Raw genomic sequence first — 20,424 nt, 5'->3', positions numbered from 1 at the left:
AGCATTTAAGAGCTTCCTGAGGGCTTCAGGCAAACGAGCATAGCAGAGAGTCTTGTAAAATCAGTTGTTAAAGTACTTGAATAAAATTTGCTTTCAAGAAAGCTGCTCAGCAAAGCAACTTAAGAGTGCCAGGAACAGCTGACAATACGGCTACTATTGAGTCTGCCAATGAGCCAGGTGTCACCATGGGAATATCAGCCATAGATCTGCAGTGGTATTGTGTGTGCGCTCTACAGAGCAGTATATTTAGAGAAACCAGACAGCAATACCACCTGCCATTAATTAAAGTAGCTCGAAAAAGGGTTTTTCAACAATTATTAAAAGAAAAAATACTGAGATGTGCCCTATAGAGGCCTTTGGGGAAAAAAGTTCTTGCTATTATGAGGAACAGGTATCTCTGTGAGAAGAGATGGGCAGGTATGATATGACACATCCCCTATCTCAGTTGCTTCTACAGGCTGAGCTATTCAGAGTACACCCTTCAGCTCCCTGGGTGCACATTACATGCTAGCTAACAACTGTGAAGTGCACAGTCTGCATAGTGTTTGTTAGGTGGTAACTCTGCAGTGCAGTGGCCTGTAGCTGAAACTATACAACAAATGTAGTAGTTTTTTTAATATTCCCTGGTGTCGCCAAATAGTATGTACAAGTGTGGCATAACCTATTTAATTCTGAATGAAGAATGAGATGTGTGTGTAATCTGATATATAGTGATGTAATTCTAAGCGGTACAGACACTCCCTCTTAGATGTGTAATATTTTCCAAAACACAGTATGAGTCCATGAAAGCTTACATAGCCCTATAAAATCACTGGTTTCAAAGAGTAACATTTTAAAAACTACTGTCAAGGACAGATTTTATTTTAACATTTACAGTAACTTAAAACATTGAAGGATGAACTTGTTTACGTGGAGAATGTTTACACACCTCTGCTCTGCAAGCATTTACACGCGTGCATATGTGTGCTGACTTCAGTGGGACTACCCATATGAGTAAAGTTTCACTTATGTAAAGCGACAATTCTGCAGTAAGAACATTTGTTGATTAATGAATTAGGTACATACTTCGTGTGTGAGATGTAAGCTTGCAGAATTAGACTAGTTATTCGATGGTAATAGTTACCTTATGTTGATAATTAGCCTTTTTAAAGCTCTGTGGCACTCAAAGATATATTCTAACATTTTATTTGAGATATGTTACTTTCTTTCTATTTCTCTGTTCAAGAGTCTATTAGAACCTGCACAAGTCTGACAGAATTCAGTCTGCTACACTATTTAGATTAAATTGCAAAACTTTTTAAATTGGCTTCTGATTTGTAAGGCTGCTAATGAAGGGCATGACAATAGCCAATAGAGTTACAATTAACTGAGCTTTTATTCATTTTAAAAAATTGTTTAATTTTGTAATTTGTGTATAAGAAAAGTCACAAAGACCACCTTGCAAAAACTTAAATAGCCCTCATTTTTATAACAGAGGAAAGGGAGTTCCAAAAAGAGATCTAAACAGTAGACTAACTTGTTTAAAACCCAACACACATTTGCCAGAATCATGCTGAGTACTCAGATATCCAGAATAAATAAGACACTGGTACAAGCCAGAATGTTAGTTGCAACACTACCTTTTATCTGTTTCCCAGGCACTACTAGCCCATAACAATACAGCAAGCACCTACAAGTCAATTTATATTCATTTCTTTTAACTACAAGGGAGGAAAGATTATAGGCATCTGGCAACTCTCCTATTATCGAAATAAGTTCATAAAAATGTACATGAAGAAAATACTAAAACTGGAAATCTAATTGTTTTAGCTGACAGTTGTATAATTTTGGCTCTCGTGCACAGAACAGGTAACGTTGAAACTGCAGTATCTGAAATCACTTGCAGATACATGTTGCAACACACCACAAGATGTCCCTGTCCTCCCATGATTTTGTGGGGACAGCAGAAAATGCAGAAAAATGCTTAGCTGGGTAGATTCCAGTCCAGCTAGGTTGCAGATCATTAACCACACATTGTTAGTGAATAACTCAGCAGAAGAGGTGACATTTTCTATTTGAATGCAGTGTGCAGATTCTGTATAAACAGAAGCAATTGTCTTTTGGTGTTCTTGATTGTGAATTTGTGGTTTTTTTCCAGTTACCATTCCAAACACAAGGGCAAACTCAGGCAAAAAGGGTCTAGTCTCCATCCTTTCAAGTAAGTGCAGGCCTCCTTCTTTGGAAGAGAAATGCAAGATGCTCACTGGTTAAACTTTGATGAATACACACTAGCTAAGAACTAGCCAAATGGAATAATACTGCGTATCTCCTGTATTTAAAAACATTTTACATGTAAAGGGCAGTGGCAGTGAATAAGAGAGTGGGGTTCTAGTGATTCAAGCATGGGACTAGGAGCTAGCAAATTCTGAGATCTAATTCCTGCTCTGAAAAGGACTCTGAGACTTTAGGCCAGGCAATTAACCTCACTGGCTGTTTCATCTTCAATAAAATGGGGTAATAGAACCCACCTACTTCGCTGAGCTGTGATAAGGACTGAGTAGATCATGTCTCAACTGTTTTGAACAAGAAAAGGGCTGTAATTCCCAAGTATTGTCTCAGCAGGGCCTCTTGGAAGGAAGGCTGTTTCTTTAACAATATGAATGATTAATTTTCCTTCCAGTTTACAAAGCAAAGCCCATCAATTTTGTAAGCCACTTTCAAGTCCACCTCACCCCCTTTTTTTTTGTTTTTGTTTAGAGTTGGGTGTATTGTCCTAACTTTTTGTGTCTCTTGGCTGTAGGAAAGCCCTGCAAGAAAAGGACAAATTGTGGCTTCTTAGAGAACAGAGGCGAAAGAAGAAGCTGCGCAAACTGCTGAAGAGAATAAAAAACAATGATACATGCAGCATGCCTGGCCTGACGTGCTTCACCCATGACAACCAGCACTGGCAGACTGCCCCCTTGTGGACATGTAAGGATCCCAGTGACTGAGCAATAACCGGGAAGGTGCAGGTCACTGCCTGGGACAGGATTCTGTCCACCAGGCAATGCCCTGCTCCCTCATTGTTAGCATCAGTCTTATAGACAACACTTTATAGCATATGGTATATTGACCAAGGTCACAGGAATTTCCTCATAATATACGGCGGTGTATTTACAGTTGGTGTTACCAATCCAACAGGATGGGGAAAAAAGCACACCATCTTTTTCTGAAAAGGGAATTAAAAGTGGAGGCTAAAAATAACCTAATGTTTAAATCAAATAGGTGTTTTTTACCAAGATTTTCAGATAATGGGGTCAAGTTTTGCCCTAAGGCATGCAGGGAAGACTGAGAGTTGCATACCGAGCCTCTAATAGAATTTGGTGTTTAAGTATTTGCCTTATATAAATAACTAATCCTTAGGAAACTGACCAGTTTGTAGGTACCTGGCACATGGGGATTTGCTCATTTCCACAGTTGGGGCAGAGGTGGTCCATGGCCACTGGGAGGATTTGTTGGATTGAGAATACAGGTGGGCCAATTATTTTATTTTGTTTTGTTTGTTTATTGTAAATAGCACATTTGCCAAAAAATGAAATTTCTGATTGACTGAAACTGCAAATTCAAGCTGAGCTCAGGAAATAGTTTCTGCTGCAAAAAAGGCAACACTTTTTCATTTCAAAGAGACATTTAGTTTTGAAATGTAGCTAGATTTAACTTCAAAACAAAAGTGTAAATAAAAAAAAGGCGGGGGGGGGGGGTGAAGATAAAAACCACAAAGCCAAAACAACCCATTTCATTTCAGCCAAAATGAGAGGTATTTTTGGTTTTTCATTTCACTGAGGGGAAAAAAATTCCAGATTTTTCAGTTCAGTCAATGAACTAAAAAAAAAAAATCAGTTATTCACCTAGCTCTCATTGACGCTGCCCCCTATACTAAGATCCTCTTCTTGGAGACTAGACGGGCCCCTCTCAGTGACTCTAGTATGGCAGAGAAGGTAGGACAGAATAGAGCAGAGCATGTGCATGTTTCAGATTGCTAGCTGTGCCCTCTGCCTGATTTTTGCATAGGGCAACAATATTCCTAAAGTGAGGCAGAAGGAATGCTAACTGAACACATTTTCTCACCAGGCTGCCATAGAATTTTGCTATAAGCTGGGGGACAGAGGAGGAGAAAGACCTGGTCGAGGACTATAAGCCAGCAATATGATCCAGTTTTGAAAAAGCCTAATGCAATACTAGGATGCATCAGTTATTTTCAGTAGGGATAGGGAAGTGTTATTACCATTATACAAAGCACTGGTGAGATCTCATCTGAAATACTGTGTGCAGTTCTTGTCTCCCATGTTTAAGAAAAGTGAATTCAAACTGGAATAGGTACAGAAAAGGGCTACTAGGATGATCAAAGGAATGAGGAGCCTACTTTATAAGAGGAGAGCTTGGCTTGTGTAGCCTAACCAAATGAAGGCTGAGGGGAGATATGATTGCTTTCTATAAATACATCCAAGGGATAAACACCAGGGATGAAGAAGAGTTATTTACAGTAAGAGTTAATGTTTGCACTAGAACAAATAGATATAAACTGACCACGTTTAGGTTTGAAATTCAGTGAAAGTTTCTAACCATCAGAGAAGTGAAGTTCTGGAACAGCCTCCCAAGGAGAGCAGTGGGGGCAAAAAACCTAACTGGTTTCAAGACTAAGCTTGATAAGTTTATGGAGGGGATGGTAAGATGAGGTTGCCTACAATGACATGTGGCCAGGCCATGACTGATAGCAAATATCTCCAATGCCTGGAGAAAGGACACTAGATGAGGGAGGGCTCTGAGTTACTACAGTGAATTCTTTCCAGGTGTCTGGCTGGTGTGTCTCACCGAAATGTTCAGGGTCTAATTTTCCCTTAAGTCAGATTGGCAGAGGCCCTGGGGGTTTTCATCTTCCTCTGTAGCATGTGGCACAGCTGGTTTGAACTAGAATAAATAATGAATTCTCTGTAACTTTAAGTTTAAATCATGATTTGAGGATTTTAGTAACTAAGAGGTTATGGGGTCTATTACAGGAGTGGGTGGGTGAGGGTCTGTGGCCTGCAATATGCAAGGGGTCAGACTAGATGATCATGATGGTCTATTCTGACCTTAAAGTCTGAGAATAGTGAAATGCATGCCTAACCCTGGCTGAATGCTGCTTATAGTTTTAAGTATCTCAACCTTTCATTTGCAGTGGGTCCTTTCTGTGCCTGTACCAGTGCCAATAACAACACATACTGGTGTATGAGGACAATCAATGAGACACACAACTTCCTGTTTTGTGAATTTGCTACTGGCTTCCTGGAGTATTTTGATCTCAACACTGACCCATATCAGGTACCTGAACACAGAGCAGAAATGGAAATACTAAAAACAGACAAGTAAACTCTTTTCCCCTTTCAATATGAAATTACTTCTTTTTAATTGCTAAATAACTAGCTTTTCATCAACCAATGCACATTTGAAAGAAATCTCCTGGCGTACACTAAAACAGTGATATAAGGCAGTGACTTGATTAGGAGCTAATAATTCACATCAGAGCAAGGCAGTCTTTGTTCAAAGAAAAATATTGCACTTTCCTGGTTAAAAGAGCCAGTGGCACTGAAGCAGACAATTGTTTTCTGGGGCAAGTAAAAGTGTGGGGGGGCGGTGCCTTCCTCCTGCCTTAAGGGACTAGAGCTGGCTCTGCACTGACCATACACTCTCGCATCTGGTCACAGCTCAGAAATAGGGATGAAAAGCTTTGTCTTATGTCTGAGGCCTTTGTATCAGACTGGTGTAAGCTCCATTAGTGCCAACCTCTATCATAGATACACTCAACTGCTGTAAGCCGTGACTTCCACCCATACAGCATACCCTGGTTTTAAACCTCTCTTCCATATTTAAGTATCTGTTTGTAGAGAAAATGGCTATAATTGGTTGTGTGGCGCTGGGTGCCAGGAAGCCACGTAGTTGCAAAGTACATCTTATAGACTCTAGGGTTGCACGGCTGTGGCAACGCTGGTGCAAAACAAGAACTATTTCATTTGACCTGAGCAGCTTTTCCTTGGTTTACTTACTTTTGGAAACAAACTATGTGTTTTCTTTGTGTGAAGCTCTCTCAACTTCCTTAAGGACACTAACAACCCATCTGTTGTTAACAAGAACTTTTATTTATCCTTAGTTGATTAATGCAGTGAACACACTAGATAGAGACATTCTCAATCAACTGCACATCCAACTCATGGAATTAAGAAGCTGCAAAGGATATAAACAGTGCAACCCAAGAACTAGGAACATGGATCTGGGTAAGAGCCCTTCTACTTACATCCTCCAAATCCTCAAGTGAAAAGGGTTTCCAGTATACCAATACTAATTTTACACATTGGAAATGGATCTCTAATATTATGACTAGTAGCCCCAAAAATTAATATCCTGTTAATTGTGGACTTTCTTTAGGTTCATGGTTGCATGCATTGGATTGTGTCCACATTTCCTGTACTCGGTGTTTAAAGAGCTATCCATTTCTGTGAATTATATAGACATAGCTTTACATTTGCTCAATACACTAACTGTGTTTTGTTTACTTTCCTAACATATTAGCTCAGCTTTCCCCTCAAATATGTACTACTTAACAGTAGAAGAGTACAATACTAAACTTAGAGAAGCTGAAGATCTCATGAGTTGACATACATGGGATTTTATACAACAGTTCTAGTACAGTCCTGCTTGTTTGGTTAGGATCCTCAGTGTAAGTCTTAGATTACTTTATTCCCCTTTTGCCTATACAATCTTTAAAAGAAACAAAACAGTTGTTCCCAGCCCCCATAGCACATGCTATGGTATCACAGATAATTTCCAGGTAGTTTTTTCCAACAATATATTTTTCCATTGGAAAATGTTGATTAATCAACACTGACATGCTCTCAGGCTCTGTGGCAGCCTGCTAGGTGGGCGACCCTGGAGCCAAGTGCCTGGGAGACAGGGCTTCCAAGCTGCTGAGTAGCCAGATGCTTGGGAGCTGTAGTGATGTGCTCCCAAACTGCCTGGCAGCTTGCTTGTAGGGATGACATGATCCTGGGGACCATATTTCATTTAGGAAATGGTCCTAATGTGTCTAAAATGAAATACTGCAGATTTCTAGTTTTGGGAAGTTTTTTGAGTATTCATCCCGAATCAGTATGAAGAACTTTCCAAAAACTCAAAAAATTTTGAGGAACTGAGGTTGTAATTACAGCTAGCCAGGACACAATAGATTGGATAGCCATTTAGCCTAGTACGAGTTATTAAAATGTGGTGAAGAGTTCTAAACTGATAGTGCTGGAGTCTTTTGTCTATTAGTTATCAAAAGAAAAGGTACACACCCCAGGGGTGCACTGCTAGAGAGGAAAAGGAAAGTGTAGTCTCCCATATCATTCAGACTTTGACTCTCATGCTCATTGTAGCAGGAGAGGGGGCAATTAATGATATGCACAAAACTGATTAGGAACTGGAAACCAACAAAGGAGCCATCTGCATAATGGTTTTAGCCCTACCATAGTGCTGGTAGCAAAAGCTTTTGTATCCATTTCAATTCACCCACTTCTCTTAGCAGTCTTGTACTGTTGCTATTGAGATGACTTTTCTTATTCTAGATGAATTAATTATCTTTTCAGCTGCTGTCTGATTTACTGAGAAAACTCAGTTCCCCACTACTGCATTTAAAGTAACAAAAATATATACAGTAAAGACAAGTGTGTTTAATTCCTGCTTGTATTTTTTCAATAAAAAAAATTGAGGTCTTGTTCCCTCTAGAACATGCTCAGGATATCATAGGAGTAAGCTAGTGAAATCTGAGCAGTTGAGAAGGAAAGGGTTTTTACACCTCATAGAGAAAACAAATTTCATTCTATTCTCTTTATTATATAATATGAAAATTGTTTAACACTCATGGGTGTAAAAGCCTAACAATAATGAAACAAGTGTTAACCAGAGCATTATCTAAGTCTGCTGAAGTGGTAGTTGTGAAAGGTTTCAACTGTCCAGTCACTGCCCTGAGGTATCTATTTTGATACCTAATATTGACACTTTTTCAAAATATGCACTGCTGGTAAGTGGCAGAAATAACTAAAAATGTGTTTATCCTAAACTGTACCCTACTCCCCTGGTGTGGGGGATTAAAAATAGCACAGGGGCTTCTATATTGATTGTATCTATGTATGTATTTAATTAATAGATGTTTCTACTACACTTATTTAAATGAACCTGCCTGTGAATTACCAGGGTGCTGCAAAATCTAACTCTATGTTGATGTAGAGTAGAAAAGGCCTCGATTCTGGATAATGATAACATAGATCAGAGTACAGACCACCTAATTTGAACTTGGTTATGTAACCCCAAAAGTGGCTTGTGAATTAAGGTTAGTACAGGGTTTTCACACTGGGGGTTGGGGCCCTTCAGGGGTTAGCCACCCTTGCCGAATCCCACTTTGCCTTCATCATTTATAAATAGTGTTAAATATAAAAAATTGTGCTTTTAATTTAGGGGGGGGCGCGCGCGTCGCACTCAGAGGCTTGCTGTGTGAAAGGGGTTACCAGTGTAAAAGTTTAAGACCCACTGGGTTAGTAGGTAGAAGGTTCTGAGACATCACAATTTTTTGCATTGTGCCTTACCCAATTACCTTATTCTTTTGCAGGCATCAGTTAACTGTTTTTTTTTGTTTTTTTTTTAAATTAAGGGCTTAAAGATGGAAGCTATGAGCAGTTCAGGTATGTTTTAAAACAAGTTTAATTTTTATCAGGACTCACCTACACACTAAGCAATGAGGAATCTGAGGTTGGGAAAGCAGAGGAGGGACTCACCTGTCGGTGCCAGGGATACCTTTGATGCAAACTCTTCTTCCAGCACCATTAATTTGAATTTCTGTGGTGTTCCTATTTATTCATTGACAGGGCATGTTCTATTTCCTGTAATTCAGATTCAAGCTAAAATCTTTTCCCATCTTTCAGACCATAGTGCTGGTGGTTTTCTTGGTGATGGTTAACCTTTTTTTCTCCTTTTGCTGCTTGATAATTAGGCAGTTTCAGCGTCGAAGGTGGCCAGAAATGAAGAGACCTTCATCTTCCAAGTCGCTGTGAGTTGGGAGTTAGTTCATGAAAAGCATTAGCTTTGACTTAACATTTATTTTTCTCTCTCCTTTTTGCATGCAGCATCTATTCTCAGTTACTGTTTTCAAGTAGGAGAGCCTCCCACTTGAAGATGGTACTGTAGTTCTGTTAATTGAACACAATGCTGACAAACTAAGCATTACTCTAAAATTGCTGCAGTGAAGGAGGTTAAACATTCAAACTGGCTATATTATTTTCTACTATGCGCCCTTGAAATGAAGGTACACAACTTTCACCAAAAATCTTCAGACTTCTGCCTCCTTTCAATTAATCTAGGGAACTAACTCAATATTTGCATTAAGAGAAAGGTGCTCTATGGCCAACCCAGCACCCAAACCATTTAAAAGATATGTTAAAGCAAGCACCTTAAATTACATTTAGAAAGAAATTAGAAGCAACTGCAGAGTACAAATGTAACACACTCCCAACAAGAAATGCCACTGAACGAGTGCAGCCCTATTCTGTACCAGCATGTTTCTAAATAGTTTCAGCTTGCGGCCCCATAAAGCACATACCGTTTTTCAGTCTTGAGCTGACAGATGTGGTTCACTGCTATAAACTCTGAATCACAGGCATCTGTATTTGGCAAAAAAGTTGCAGTCTTGTATCTAAAATCCCTTAGTCACAGCTGCCTTCTGGGTGTCCAGAAGCAGCCAAGGATAGCAGAATTGCAAACATAAGCAAGTAAGTGAAGGCAGGCTAATTCCCTCAGTTGACGGATCTGATTTTTTCCCCCTGGTACTGGCATAATCTCAGTCTTGTCTAAATGAAGTCTCAGCAGCTCCCTCTCTTCAAGCCATAAACTCAGAATGGCCTTGGGCAGGCCTGTCAACCACATAAACTGGATCTGACAAAGCAGATTGTACAGGCCGCTGTGTCTGCAATGGGCAAAAAATCCCACCATTTCCCCAGTGGCCTCGTGTATTATGAGCAGGAGGGCACAAGATTGAATTATCCAAACTATTCATGAAAAATAACTTGACTGCAAAATATACTTCAATATAGTCTGACATTCTGCTAGAATCCAGTGTTGTTGTTTTTTAATGCATCTTTCTCTATTAATGCAGTACTGTCATACCTGATCTTGCAGGGATGTGAAAATGATAAATCCATTAAAAAGTGTGAGGCACTCAGATACTATGGCAGTGGGGGCCATATAAGTATGTTAGATAGATTGGGTTTATTCATAACTCTACCCTTAATTACATCAGAAATAAAGTATCACAAAATTAACTTGCAATAAAAAAAATGGTGACAATCAGCTTTAGAACTACAAGGAGTAACAACTGTTGAAATAAGGGCTAACTAAGAGTACTGTATTGAAGAATGTTAAGCTTCTATTTATGGCAATCATATGATCAATATTTTGGGCCTCATTTTAAGAGGCTATTGTTTAGTTATACCATGTTCTCCACAAAACTGATTTTGGTGGTCCACAGATAAGTAGAGCCTCTATCTTCCCTGCATGGCAGTACTGAGAAACAAACTTACATTTGCAAATACTTCACATTCCAGCATCTGAGAAGACACACACACTAAAATATCTTTATTTTATTTAAAGAGGACAACTTTGGGAAGGATGGGAAGGCTAACCTCCTGCAACTCCTGGACCTCAATGAGGATACAAACCGGCCAGAACTTGAATCCTTGTACAGACTTAATGAAAATGTATATGATTTCAGAAAGAATTATAATGGTAGCCTGGAGGACTGGATGAACTTTGAGGCTGAAGTAGATAGAATGTTTGCACTGTTGAGTGAATTAAATAGATAGTGGATTTGGGGGCACTTCTGTCAGGAATATAGGTCCCTTTTTGAAGTCCACTTTTGCTTTGGATTATACTTCATGAAGTCACCACTGTTCAAGGAACTGATGGAAGAGAAAATGAGGCTAACCCCGTGAGCGGATTGACACTGCAGAGCATCCACAAAATTATTTCAGTGGGAACAAATTAAAAACCTCTCTTAGCTACACCATCAAATGTCATTAGAACAGCCACAAAGCAACGTTTAAACAACGTGGAAATTTTTACTTTTGACTAGGGCAAATTAAATGAGGACAGTGGTAGAAAATTATTATTTAGAGATTCAGGAATTCAAGCCAGCAGCACTGAAGAAGCTCAACAGCACAATACTTCAGGTTTCCTCTAAGGATATCATTTTAGTTCACTGTCTCCATAGCCACCCTATTGCCAGCTGTAGGAAAAATAGAGAAAATGTTGAGTAACAAAAAAAGCAAATTGCTGGAGTGGTTCTGTAAATATTCAATGTCTTATTCAAAAGAAATTCTGTCAATAAAGAAGTGGAATGCCCAACTATCATTTCCCAAAATGGTAGCTTGTTACTTAAACATTACATAATAAATTTCAGAATTTATCCATTTTTAAAAGCACTGCAAAATTTCAGTTAATGTATGTCTTGAATTTTAATGAAATCAGATTTGTATGAAGTCTTTTTATGTGGTAAAATTATATTGTATGTTCAAAATGAAAACAATTTGTTTGAGAAAGCACATGTTCGCTTAGTGGCATAACTTTTACATTTGTAAAAAGCAACAAACTTGGCCAATAAAAAAAGTTATAGCTCAGTGTACAGGAAACTAGAACTTTTGATTTAATGTCTATAATCTGCAGTAAGTGTTAGTAAATGATTGGAGTGTATTTAATAACCTCTTCTTTATGAAAATATTCAGATACTTAAATTACTTAGGAAGGGGAATCCCTAAACAGGCTCTGCAAATGCACTAAAGGTTTTTTTCATGTTAATTATATACAAAACTTGAAATGGGGTGCTCACCATAATAGATGCTGTGTGTTGAGTATAAAATCATGTGGGAGATCATCCGAAGGAAAAATCTGAATGTTTAATAAATCTTTTCTCCATTCTGACTACCCAAAAGAGAGATTTTCAACAAATTTGCACCTCTGGCCCTCTAAACATGTTTTAAATAAGCAAAGTACGTGGGCACTTTTTAAAAAGAAACTAATAGGAAGCTTCAGCAGCGATTACTTGCTGGGGACACAGACCTCTAGCACTATACACAAATATTATATGATAACCTACTAAAGTATTGGTGAATGTGGAAACAGAAGTTGAGCAAATAAACTCTCTCAAGGGTGACACTGTAGTCTTTTGCTGTATGTTTTCAGTGAAGCTAGGAAAAGTAAATTTGGTTTAAGCCTGTATTCATCGCATCCCAGGTCAGATTTAATATACTGTCCAAAACTGTCTTGGCAGAGTTTTGTACTTCAATAGTAGAATGCGTGTGCTGGGCTAGGAAATGCAGTCAAATATTAGCTTATCCTGAGTTTTAAAACATTAGAGGATTCACCAGCAAGAAAAGACATTTACAAGGATGATGGAAGTCTGATACAAATAAGTGGCAAATGGTCTCTCTGCAGAATTTGTCTCTTCACTGTTTTCCAAACCTTTCCCAAAGAAGAAAGTGTATGTAGCTGTATACAATTCATGTCTGGAAGAAAAAGGGAAACTTAAGAACTACATGAACATGAAGATTTGTACTTACATTTCTCTGTCAGCTGGCAGCAACTCTGGAGATGAGAGAATGTGAAAGGTGGAATCCTGGAAGGCCAACTAATGTTAATGCTGCTGCTTTATATCAATCGGAAATACTCTAAAAACTACATCTCTACTTCCATTTAAAAATACTCAGCTTTCTCTCTAGTTTAGTACAGTATAAAAGTCTGAATATACATTTCAGAAAAAAATGGCAAAGTATATTTTCAAACTGTTATACAAAACTTGGCTTCAGCCTGTGACAGAAAATATAGCAAGAAAACTTCTTACCCAAACCGTTGGTTGTTCCCAAGTTGTTGTTATTTCCCTACCCTTCCTTCTAGTTGTCGGCTGCGTGTCACAATGCTATTCTTGAAAGATCATTTTATAGGCAACTTTGCAGTTGATACATGTTCAGCCCCTGAGACATACCAAAACCCAGGAAACCAAGAGTTCTTAAATCATTCCCCAAATCTAGCCTCTCTCACATAATAGTGTTACATTATCACATCATCTCTCAAAGAGTGGCTATATTTTGGTTTGGTGGAGAAATGCTACATTGCTGGGCTTGTTAGAATATAATTGGCACCCTTCGGAGCTTAAACAGCTGACATACTAAATCACCAAGTTCTGGTTTTAAATAGAAACCTTTATTTACATTATTATTAACATCAAAACACAAAAATCAGAAGAGCAGTAATACTTTATAACCAACCCTTTTATAAATCAGCCCACATGTTTTTTTTATTTTTGCAATGTAAAGATACACACATATTTCAAGCAGTACTTTAATGTAAACTAAATTTAAATGCAATTCTCAATACTGTATGCCTTCTCCTGAGAATTTTTTTTTAAATATTGCTCTCAGAATTATATGGTTTCATACTTGCTGTATCATTCTATCATCAGTCTGCACTTAAAATCTAAAATAAAATGTGTGCTAATTGGTGCAACATTCAAATAGTTTTGTTTATAGGTTTAAAAAATGCTCTTGAATTCCTCACATTAAAAGCACAAATTTAGGATGAGATTGAATAAAAAATTGCTTATGGATTTTATAACACATGGTTTCTGTAATCAACAGGAAACCTGGCAGGCATGTAGTGAGACTATGTCTGCTATGCAGTAGTGATCCAATTGGTTATTCTAGTAAACTGTGATCGTACTGTCAAAAATAGTTATACAGCTTCTTGAATCGTTCAGAAAACTTTGCTGCTGTAGAACCAAAACACAGTTATTGGAGATATCAAATACCACCAAAATCAGAGGACTATTTAGTTTAGTAAATACACTTTTCAACCTAGGTGAAATATTTAGATTGTTACCTTGAAAGGTTTCAATAACACTAATTTTAAAAGGCTTATCTTTTTATCATATTTGAATTAAAACAAATCTTTGGATTCAGCAAAAAGTAATTACTGGAAAAAAACAACATTCTAAAAGCAGACGTGGGAAGAAGGATCTTTTGTAACATCCATCCGGTACCACATTTTAGAAGTATAAATAGAATCATTCACACACACACACACACAAAAAAAAGTTAAGGGCAAAAAGCATAAAGTAGTACATATCCTGAAAATTTCACTAGTCAAAGCAATAAAGGTTTGCAGCTTCCATCAATATAATGAACAACTACAAGATATAAAATCATTCTATTCTGATTTAATATAAAAAGCAAGGGATTGTTGCCTTTCAACTCCATTACGTTGCACTGACTCAACCAGCAGGTGGATTCTAAAAAGCAAGAAAGGGGAAAACAGTTCCTTATGCTTTTAAATGTCATGCATTACAACACAGATGAACCAGACTGAGGAGTGGAAACAACTAAATTACTACAGCCAAATCTATGTTCTCAATGCTGATTGTACAGACTAAGCTGCATAAAAAGCAGATTTTTATTGTGCCTGCCAGTCTTGGGGAGTAGGACTGTGGTTGTATATATAGGATGAAAGTTGTGTGGATTTTTGCACAGAAAATTATTTTCATTAAAATGGAAGAACACGGAAGTTCCTTCAGGTTACTGCAAAATAAAATAAGACTTCATAGTTACAGTACCAAAAAGAAATGATCAGAATCACTGATTTTCACTCACTCAGGAGAAGTCTGTTTTCCATTACACAATGAACAATAGAACAAAAGCACCACATGCCTTAAAACATTTCTGGTTCACACCCTTATGGAAGTTTCCAGGTTTCAATCGCCATCTGTCTGAAAGTGGATAATCTGTAATAGCATCTTCGTTTTATGGACAAAAAAATACAACCTGTCAACAGATAAAGATAAATAGACTTGTAACCTAACATGAATACTGATAGTAGAGACACTTGTTTGGAAAATACATTCATTACAATAGAACAATCCAAAGAGGTGCAGACATTTGGTTAAACTGTGGCTTAATATCCATAAAGATTTCTGGATGTCATGTGACAAATGAGTTGCTTGCTGTAAGATGTGATGGTGGAGAAGTAACAAGAAATACTTAGCAATAGGCATTTTCTCTAGAAAAACATTTAGGGTTCATTAAAGATAACCAAAAGTCCTGACAATACGGACTCATTAACTAAAAAGGCTATATAAAACCACATGAACTGTTATGACAAGTCATGACAGCTTACAATCCAGGGAGCCTTTTTTGTCAAATTGCCCTATATAAAAAATGAAATGTAACAAAGTGCTCACTTAATGTGGAGAAAGCATTAACCAATTGCTTAACCCTAAACAAATGATCTTTTAAAAAAGCTATTATGTTAAAGATATAAAATAAGTGGCAAAGACCAAAGAAGAAAAAGATATGGGCCAAAGTCACCCAACTCCAAGGTCATTAAATTAAAAAAAAAATTGAAAGGTCTTCTATCTGGACCTCAACTAAGATGAGTTTACAGAAATCAACTTTGTTAAATATTTAGCTTCACAAACTCTGCAAAAATGAGTTAGTGACCTACAAAAGTCATATATATAATACAATTCTTAAAGATCATATTTACAAAATTTATTCACAAAAAAAAAAAACCCCTGCAAAATTCTGATTCAGACTGCAGTGCCTTGCCTTGATTTTTCTGAAGGTTTTTCCCCCCCAAAAACCACGAAGGATTATTGCTCTAATTTCCAATAACATAAAACATTACAGTACACAGTCTTTTCGATCAACAATTCTTAAAAGATTGGATTTGAAAAAGAACATGAGTACACCCTACCTTTCGGTTTATTAAATCCTTATCAAAGATATTGCATTAATCCATTATATAGCCTTTTATAAAGTGCACTCAGCTGCACATCAAAATTTAAATATTAGTCACGATTATGTTTAAATAATTTTAATTTATTTTATCTATAACCCCCCTTGGCATCAATGGGCAGAATTTTGGAACATTACATGCCAATTCATTCTTCATTGCCACTATGCTTGGAAATCCTGACTCCTGGAGATAAGAGGTTAAAAGCAGCATTTGTATTCAGGAATTAATATAAAAGAGTCAAGGCTAGGAACTACATTCTCTGTCAGATATTCTTACTAGAGAAATCAGAATTCTTATCTACCATGACTTCTCCAGGCACTTTTGCCTGCCTGTAGTTAAAGGGCTTTGGATAGCTACAGTAAATAGAAGTTGTATACGTAGCGTCTACCCATCATATTTACTAAAATGCCATTCCCAAATTCACATTTCTAGAGGCAGAGTGCCAAAAATATTTATGACCATTGTTTTGTACACCACAATATACAGTAATACAGAGACTCTGCTTCTACTAAAAAAAAAGTCTTTTTTTTGTATGAAGTCACTTGGGACATCTTGGTGATCAGCTGGAAAAAATCAGTTATTTCCATAAGGCCAGTACTAGTTGCCACGAAGAATATGTAGCTTTTCTTTGTAATACTAGTGCATCATCATTAATATAGATCATTCTACTTTGTGAGATCACGGTTTTAGGTGTCAGCAGTATTTCTGTTAAAGGAAAACAAAAAAAGAACAAGTATCAGAAAAACACCAGGATGGAATCACAAGGGGCACTAAGGAACTTATGTCCCACCATATAGTCACTGCTGGCATTCACAAAACTCCTACTCAGTGCCACATAACCCTGTAGGCACCTAAGTTTCCACCATTAAAGTCCTGAAGTTGCCTAAATATTAGGTGGCTGTGTGCTTGTCCAGCCACCAAGTCCTGATGATTCACCAAGTAGGTGTTCCCCTGCCTACCTTACCATCGGGGCCCAATTCAGGGGCATGCTCAAAGCAAGTCTAAACACACACAAAATGGGGGAAGGAGAAGATGATGGTGCCCCCTCTCATAACTTTTATTCCACTCACCCAAGATGTGGGAGACCCAGATTCAATTCCTCCCTCTGCCTGATGTGAAGCAGGGATTTGAACTTGGTTCTCCCTCTTCACAGGAAAATGCCTTAACCACTGGGATGTGGAGTATTCTAGGGCCAGGTCTCTCTCAATGGTCTCCTGATGGAGCTGCTCCATTGTGGAGAAATATTCATTGGAGCAAAAGTACTGCAACCTGGGTCTCCCACTACCCAGGTGAATGCCCTAACCACTGAGCTATCGAGGCATTTTCACACACTGTCTGGCGTATTTTGTAGATTAAAGTGTGTATTTTGAAGATTAAAGTATTAAGAGAATCCATTTTTAGGGAGAAGAATCGCCTTTATTGGACTCGGTCTAAAAGATAAGAACTAGTACTTTTATTGCACAACACTTTTTGTCTCCAAACACTTGCTTTACAAGTGTTAACTTCTTAATTCTCACAGGACGTTTTGCTCATTTTACACATGTGGAAACCAAACTGTGCACTTAATTTTACTCCCCCTCTCCAATGTGAAATTGGTCAGTTTAATCTAGTTGAAACCTTTGTTCTTAGATTGAAGATGGTCTTGCAGATAACTTGCAAAATTTCAGCAGATACAGTTGTCCTTTCTTAAGTATTTTGGTCTCCGGAATTTCCCCAAGCTCAGTAATACTTAAGTGACCATCGTGTCTCTTGAGCCACAGTCATGAGATACCTGAAGAGAAACAGCTAACCTAGAAGCAAACTGCCAGGCTTCAGAATGGATATCAGCAAAGCTAGACAGAACCTATTGGAGCAAAATGAAAGCTTTATACTCAAATGACTTAGGGGACAGCAAGAACTGAAAACCGGTGTGTGAGAGGAAGTCGGCCAGCTTGAGAACCGATTGTTCTCAATGGGAAAAGAGGAGCTACGGACCTTTAAAAGGATCTTATAACTACCCAGACATTTAGGGCTGACCAAGCCTCTGAATCTCTACAGAACTGTTTATCAGTGGAGTGAATTGTTAGTTATCTTACCTGGTCTGGACCCATAGGCATCCCTGACATAGGCATGGTGTTAATGTTCATTTGTCCAATATGACCACTGCTGCCATTCATATGCATCAGATTATAAGTTGTAGGGCTCCCTTGATGGCTGAACTGCTGCTGTGGAAAAGAACTGGAGCATAGAAGAACAAATAAAGTTACCTTCCATAAAGTTTCACTGGTATTTTAATGCACTGCCATCCTTATACAGGCCACAAGTGATTGACATGGCAGAAAGATAAGAAATAGAATTAAATCTTTATATAATTACCAGAACCAGAAGGACCCCATTTGTTCCTTTTACACATTGGATAGACAATATAGAAATACCAATACTCTGATCAGTTTTAATTTTTATCTGAAATTTACAAGTCAGTTTACTTTTCAGGAATCTGGTAAGTATTCTTACTAATTAGTGGATACAAGCTTTCTCTTGTAGCCCTTTTAGGGATTCCAGTGATCCCATTAGTCCACCATCATAATATTGTTGTGCACAATAAAAATTTTTCCAAGGTACTTTGTCAATATTCCTAGACTAAATCTGATTTCTAATTAGAAAGATATAAACTCTCATGGATGTTAGGTGAAAAATCTATTCAGTCATCTATTCATACCTAGCCAGGGCAGGATCAAGGGCATAACAGACACTAATTAGTACAAGGATATGAAATCTCTTATTTGTTGGTAGAAACTGAAATGTTCAATTTATCCTCACCCAAATCCTTTTCTGCTGCAAAATGTAAGACATAGATTTACATTCAGGTGCAATGAAAGAAGTTCTGGGTCGTGAATAAGAAAATGCTGTAGCAAAGGCATTAAGTTCAGCAGAAGTAAGAACATGTAGCTATTTGTAGTTCATGTTCCCAGAATTCAAAGCTGGTTGAAGCAGAATATAAAAGACCATCGACAGCCATGCAGTGGATTTATATTCCCAGTAGATGTCCCTCTAGATGGTTTACATTGAAAGAATCATTGCCAAAATTCCAAAGAGAAGACAATTTCATGTTAACTGGTGTACTGGTGAAATGTGTACTTTATCTTTCCTTTCTGTCCACTGCTAATTAATAAGAAGTGTGTATGTGTATTTAAGTCATGGAAAACAACAAACAAGAAAGTTTTGTAACTCTGGTAAAAAGCCCACCAAATACACTAAGGCCTTGTCTACACTACAGGGGAAAAATCGATCTAAGTGACGCAATTTGAGTTACCTCCATACCGCGGGATCCACACTACGTGCTGTCGATGGGAAATGCTCTCCTGTCAACTCCCTCTACTCTTCTCCATCCAGTGGGAGGACAGGAGTCGACAGGAGAGCAAACTGCGGTTGATTTTAGCAGGTTTAGTGAAGACCCGCTAATCAACCGGTGATGCATCCATCACCGCTCTTGGAAGTGTAGACAAGCCCAAAGAATAAGGACTTTGCAGATGAGACAGATGATAAAAAGTTAAATTTACTGGCCTAGATACTGTTCCTTAAGGGTTTCATGGGAGTCTTTAATCTTAGCATTGAGGGGACAAGGGATTCATGGAAACCTTAAGTCAGAATCTCCTTGCCTGTGCATCTTTGGGTTAGAACCTTAATGTTATTTTTACTATGTGTGGGTGTGCGTGGTGTACACACACACGTACATTTTTAATGGAAGGTAAAACACTAATGTCTATTGTGTTGAGTAACATGAATATAGGTTTTGATTACTTAGCTTTTTGTACAGCATACACTTAGAGATTTTGGGTGTTTATTTAAGAAATATGGCCATGATTTTATAAAGCAACTACCAATTTTTGGTGTCCAAGTTCAGACAGTTTGAGAGAGACCTGAGGTGACATCCTGGCTGAACTGAAATCAATGACAAAACTCCCATTGATTTTAATGGAGCCAAGATTTCATCCAGGATCTTCAGAAAGTGCTAAGCACCCACCCTCTGAAAATCAGGTCCCTTTGAAGTGTCTTAATTTTGGCACTTGAAAAGTGGGACACCCAAAATCACTGGTCACACTTGAAAAACACTGATTTAAGTCTTTACTGCTCACCTGCTCCTGGCCATGTTTCCTGATGACCAGCCTTTCATCTCAGGGGACTGGTACATTGCTGCTGTCTGAGAGTGCTGCATCATGGGATTTTGAGAGGCTCCAATTCTTGATGACATCATTGGGTTGGGAGGGCTTGCTACTCTACTGAATGTGGGATCAGGTTGTTGGCTTATTCCTTACAAGACACAGAACAAACAAAACAGATGCTAATTGTCATCTTTAAGCATTTTTAGTCTATCTCCTTGCAATGGAGGATGAAAAATGTGTCATCACATTAACAAGCGTGATGAGTCCTGAACCCTCAGAGATTTACAATTGTTCTTAAACACTAGTCTGCATTTCCCTTACATGGAAATTGGATTTTTATGTGCGCATATGCACATTTAAAATTTCATTTGCTTCTGCAGCTTACTGCCCATCTGAACTCAGTATTCTTCCCACAGCAACTAGT

General features: G+C 38.0%; 2 protein-coding genes across 20 annotated transcripts in view; one reads left to right on the top strand and one right to left on the bottom strand.

The window, feature by feature from the left end:
- Positions 1 to 13,438, top strand: part of SULF2 (sulfatase 2) — a 241,725-nt gene extending 228,287 nt beyond the window's left edge. For 7 of the 8 annotated variants that reach the window (XM_039498878.1, XM_039498875.1, XM_039498874.1 and 4 more), the window contains 7 exons: positions 2,138 to 2,197; positions 2,780 to 2,949; positions 5,177 to 5,319; positions 6,146 to 6,269; positions 8,678 to 8,708; positions 9,017 to 9,073; positions 10,669 to 13,438. In XM_039498878.1, the coding sequence (XP_039354812.1) occupies positions 2,138 to 2,197; positions 2,780 to 2,949; positions 5,177 to 5,319; positions 6,146 to 6,269; positions 8,678 to 8,708; positions 9,017 to 9,073; positions 10,669 to 10,699 (616 nt within the window). In that variant the 3' untranslated portion in view covers positions 10,700 to 13,438. The remainder of the gene's footprint in view (positions 1 to 2,137; positions 2,198 to 2,779; positions 2,950 to 5,176; positions 5,320 to 6,145; positions 6,270 to 8,677; positions 8,709 to 9,016; positions 9,074 to 10,668) is intronic. The other variant, XM_039498881.1, reaches the window with a different exon arrangement.
- A 538-nt stretch (positions 13,439 to 13,976) lies between these two features.
- NCOA3 (nuclear receptor coactivator 3) overlaps positions 13,977 to 20,424 on the bottom strand; it is a 162,389-nt gene continuing 155,941 nt past the window's right edge. For all 12 annotated transcript variants that reach the window (XM_039498864.1, XM_039498862.1, XM_039498861.1 and 9 more), the window contains 3 exons: positions 19,974 to 20,148; positions 17,934 to 18,075; positions 13,977 to 16,563 (listed from right to left, as the gene is read on the bottom strand). In XM_039498864.1, the coding sequence (XP_039354798.1) occupies positions 16,552 to 16,563; positions 17,934 to 18,075; positions 19,974 to 20,148 (329 nt within the window). In that variant the 3' untranslated portion in view covers positions 13,977 to 16,551. The remainder of the gene's footprint in view (positions 16,564 to 17,933; positions 18,076 to 19,973; positions 20,149 to 20,424) is intronic.

This window comes from Mauremys reevesii, linkage group 13, assembly GCF_016161935.1.
Source record: "Mauremys reevesii isolate NIE-2019 linkage group 13, ASM1616193v1, whole genome shotgun sequence".
NCBI classification, from domain to species: Eukaryota; Metazoa; Chordata; order Testudines; family Geoemydidae; genus Mauremys; species Mauremys reevesii.
This window is presented reverse-complemented; position numbering and strand designations above follow the sequence as displayed.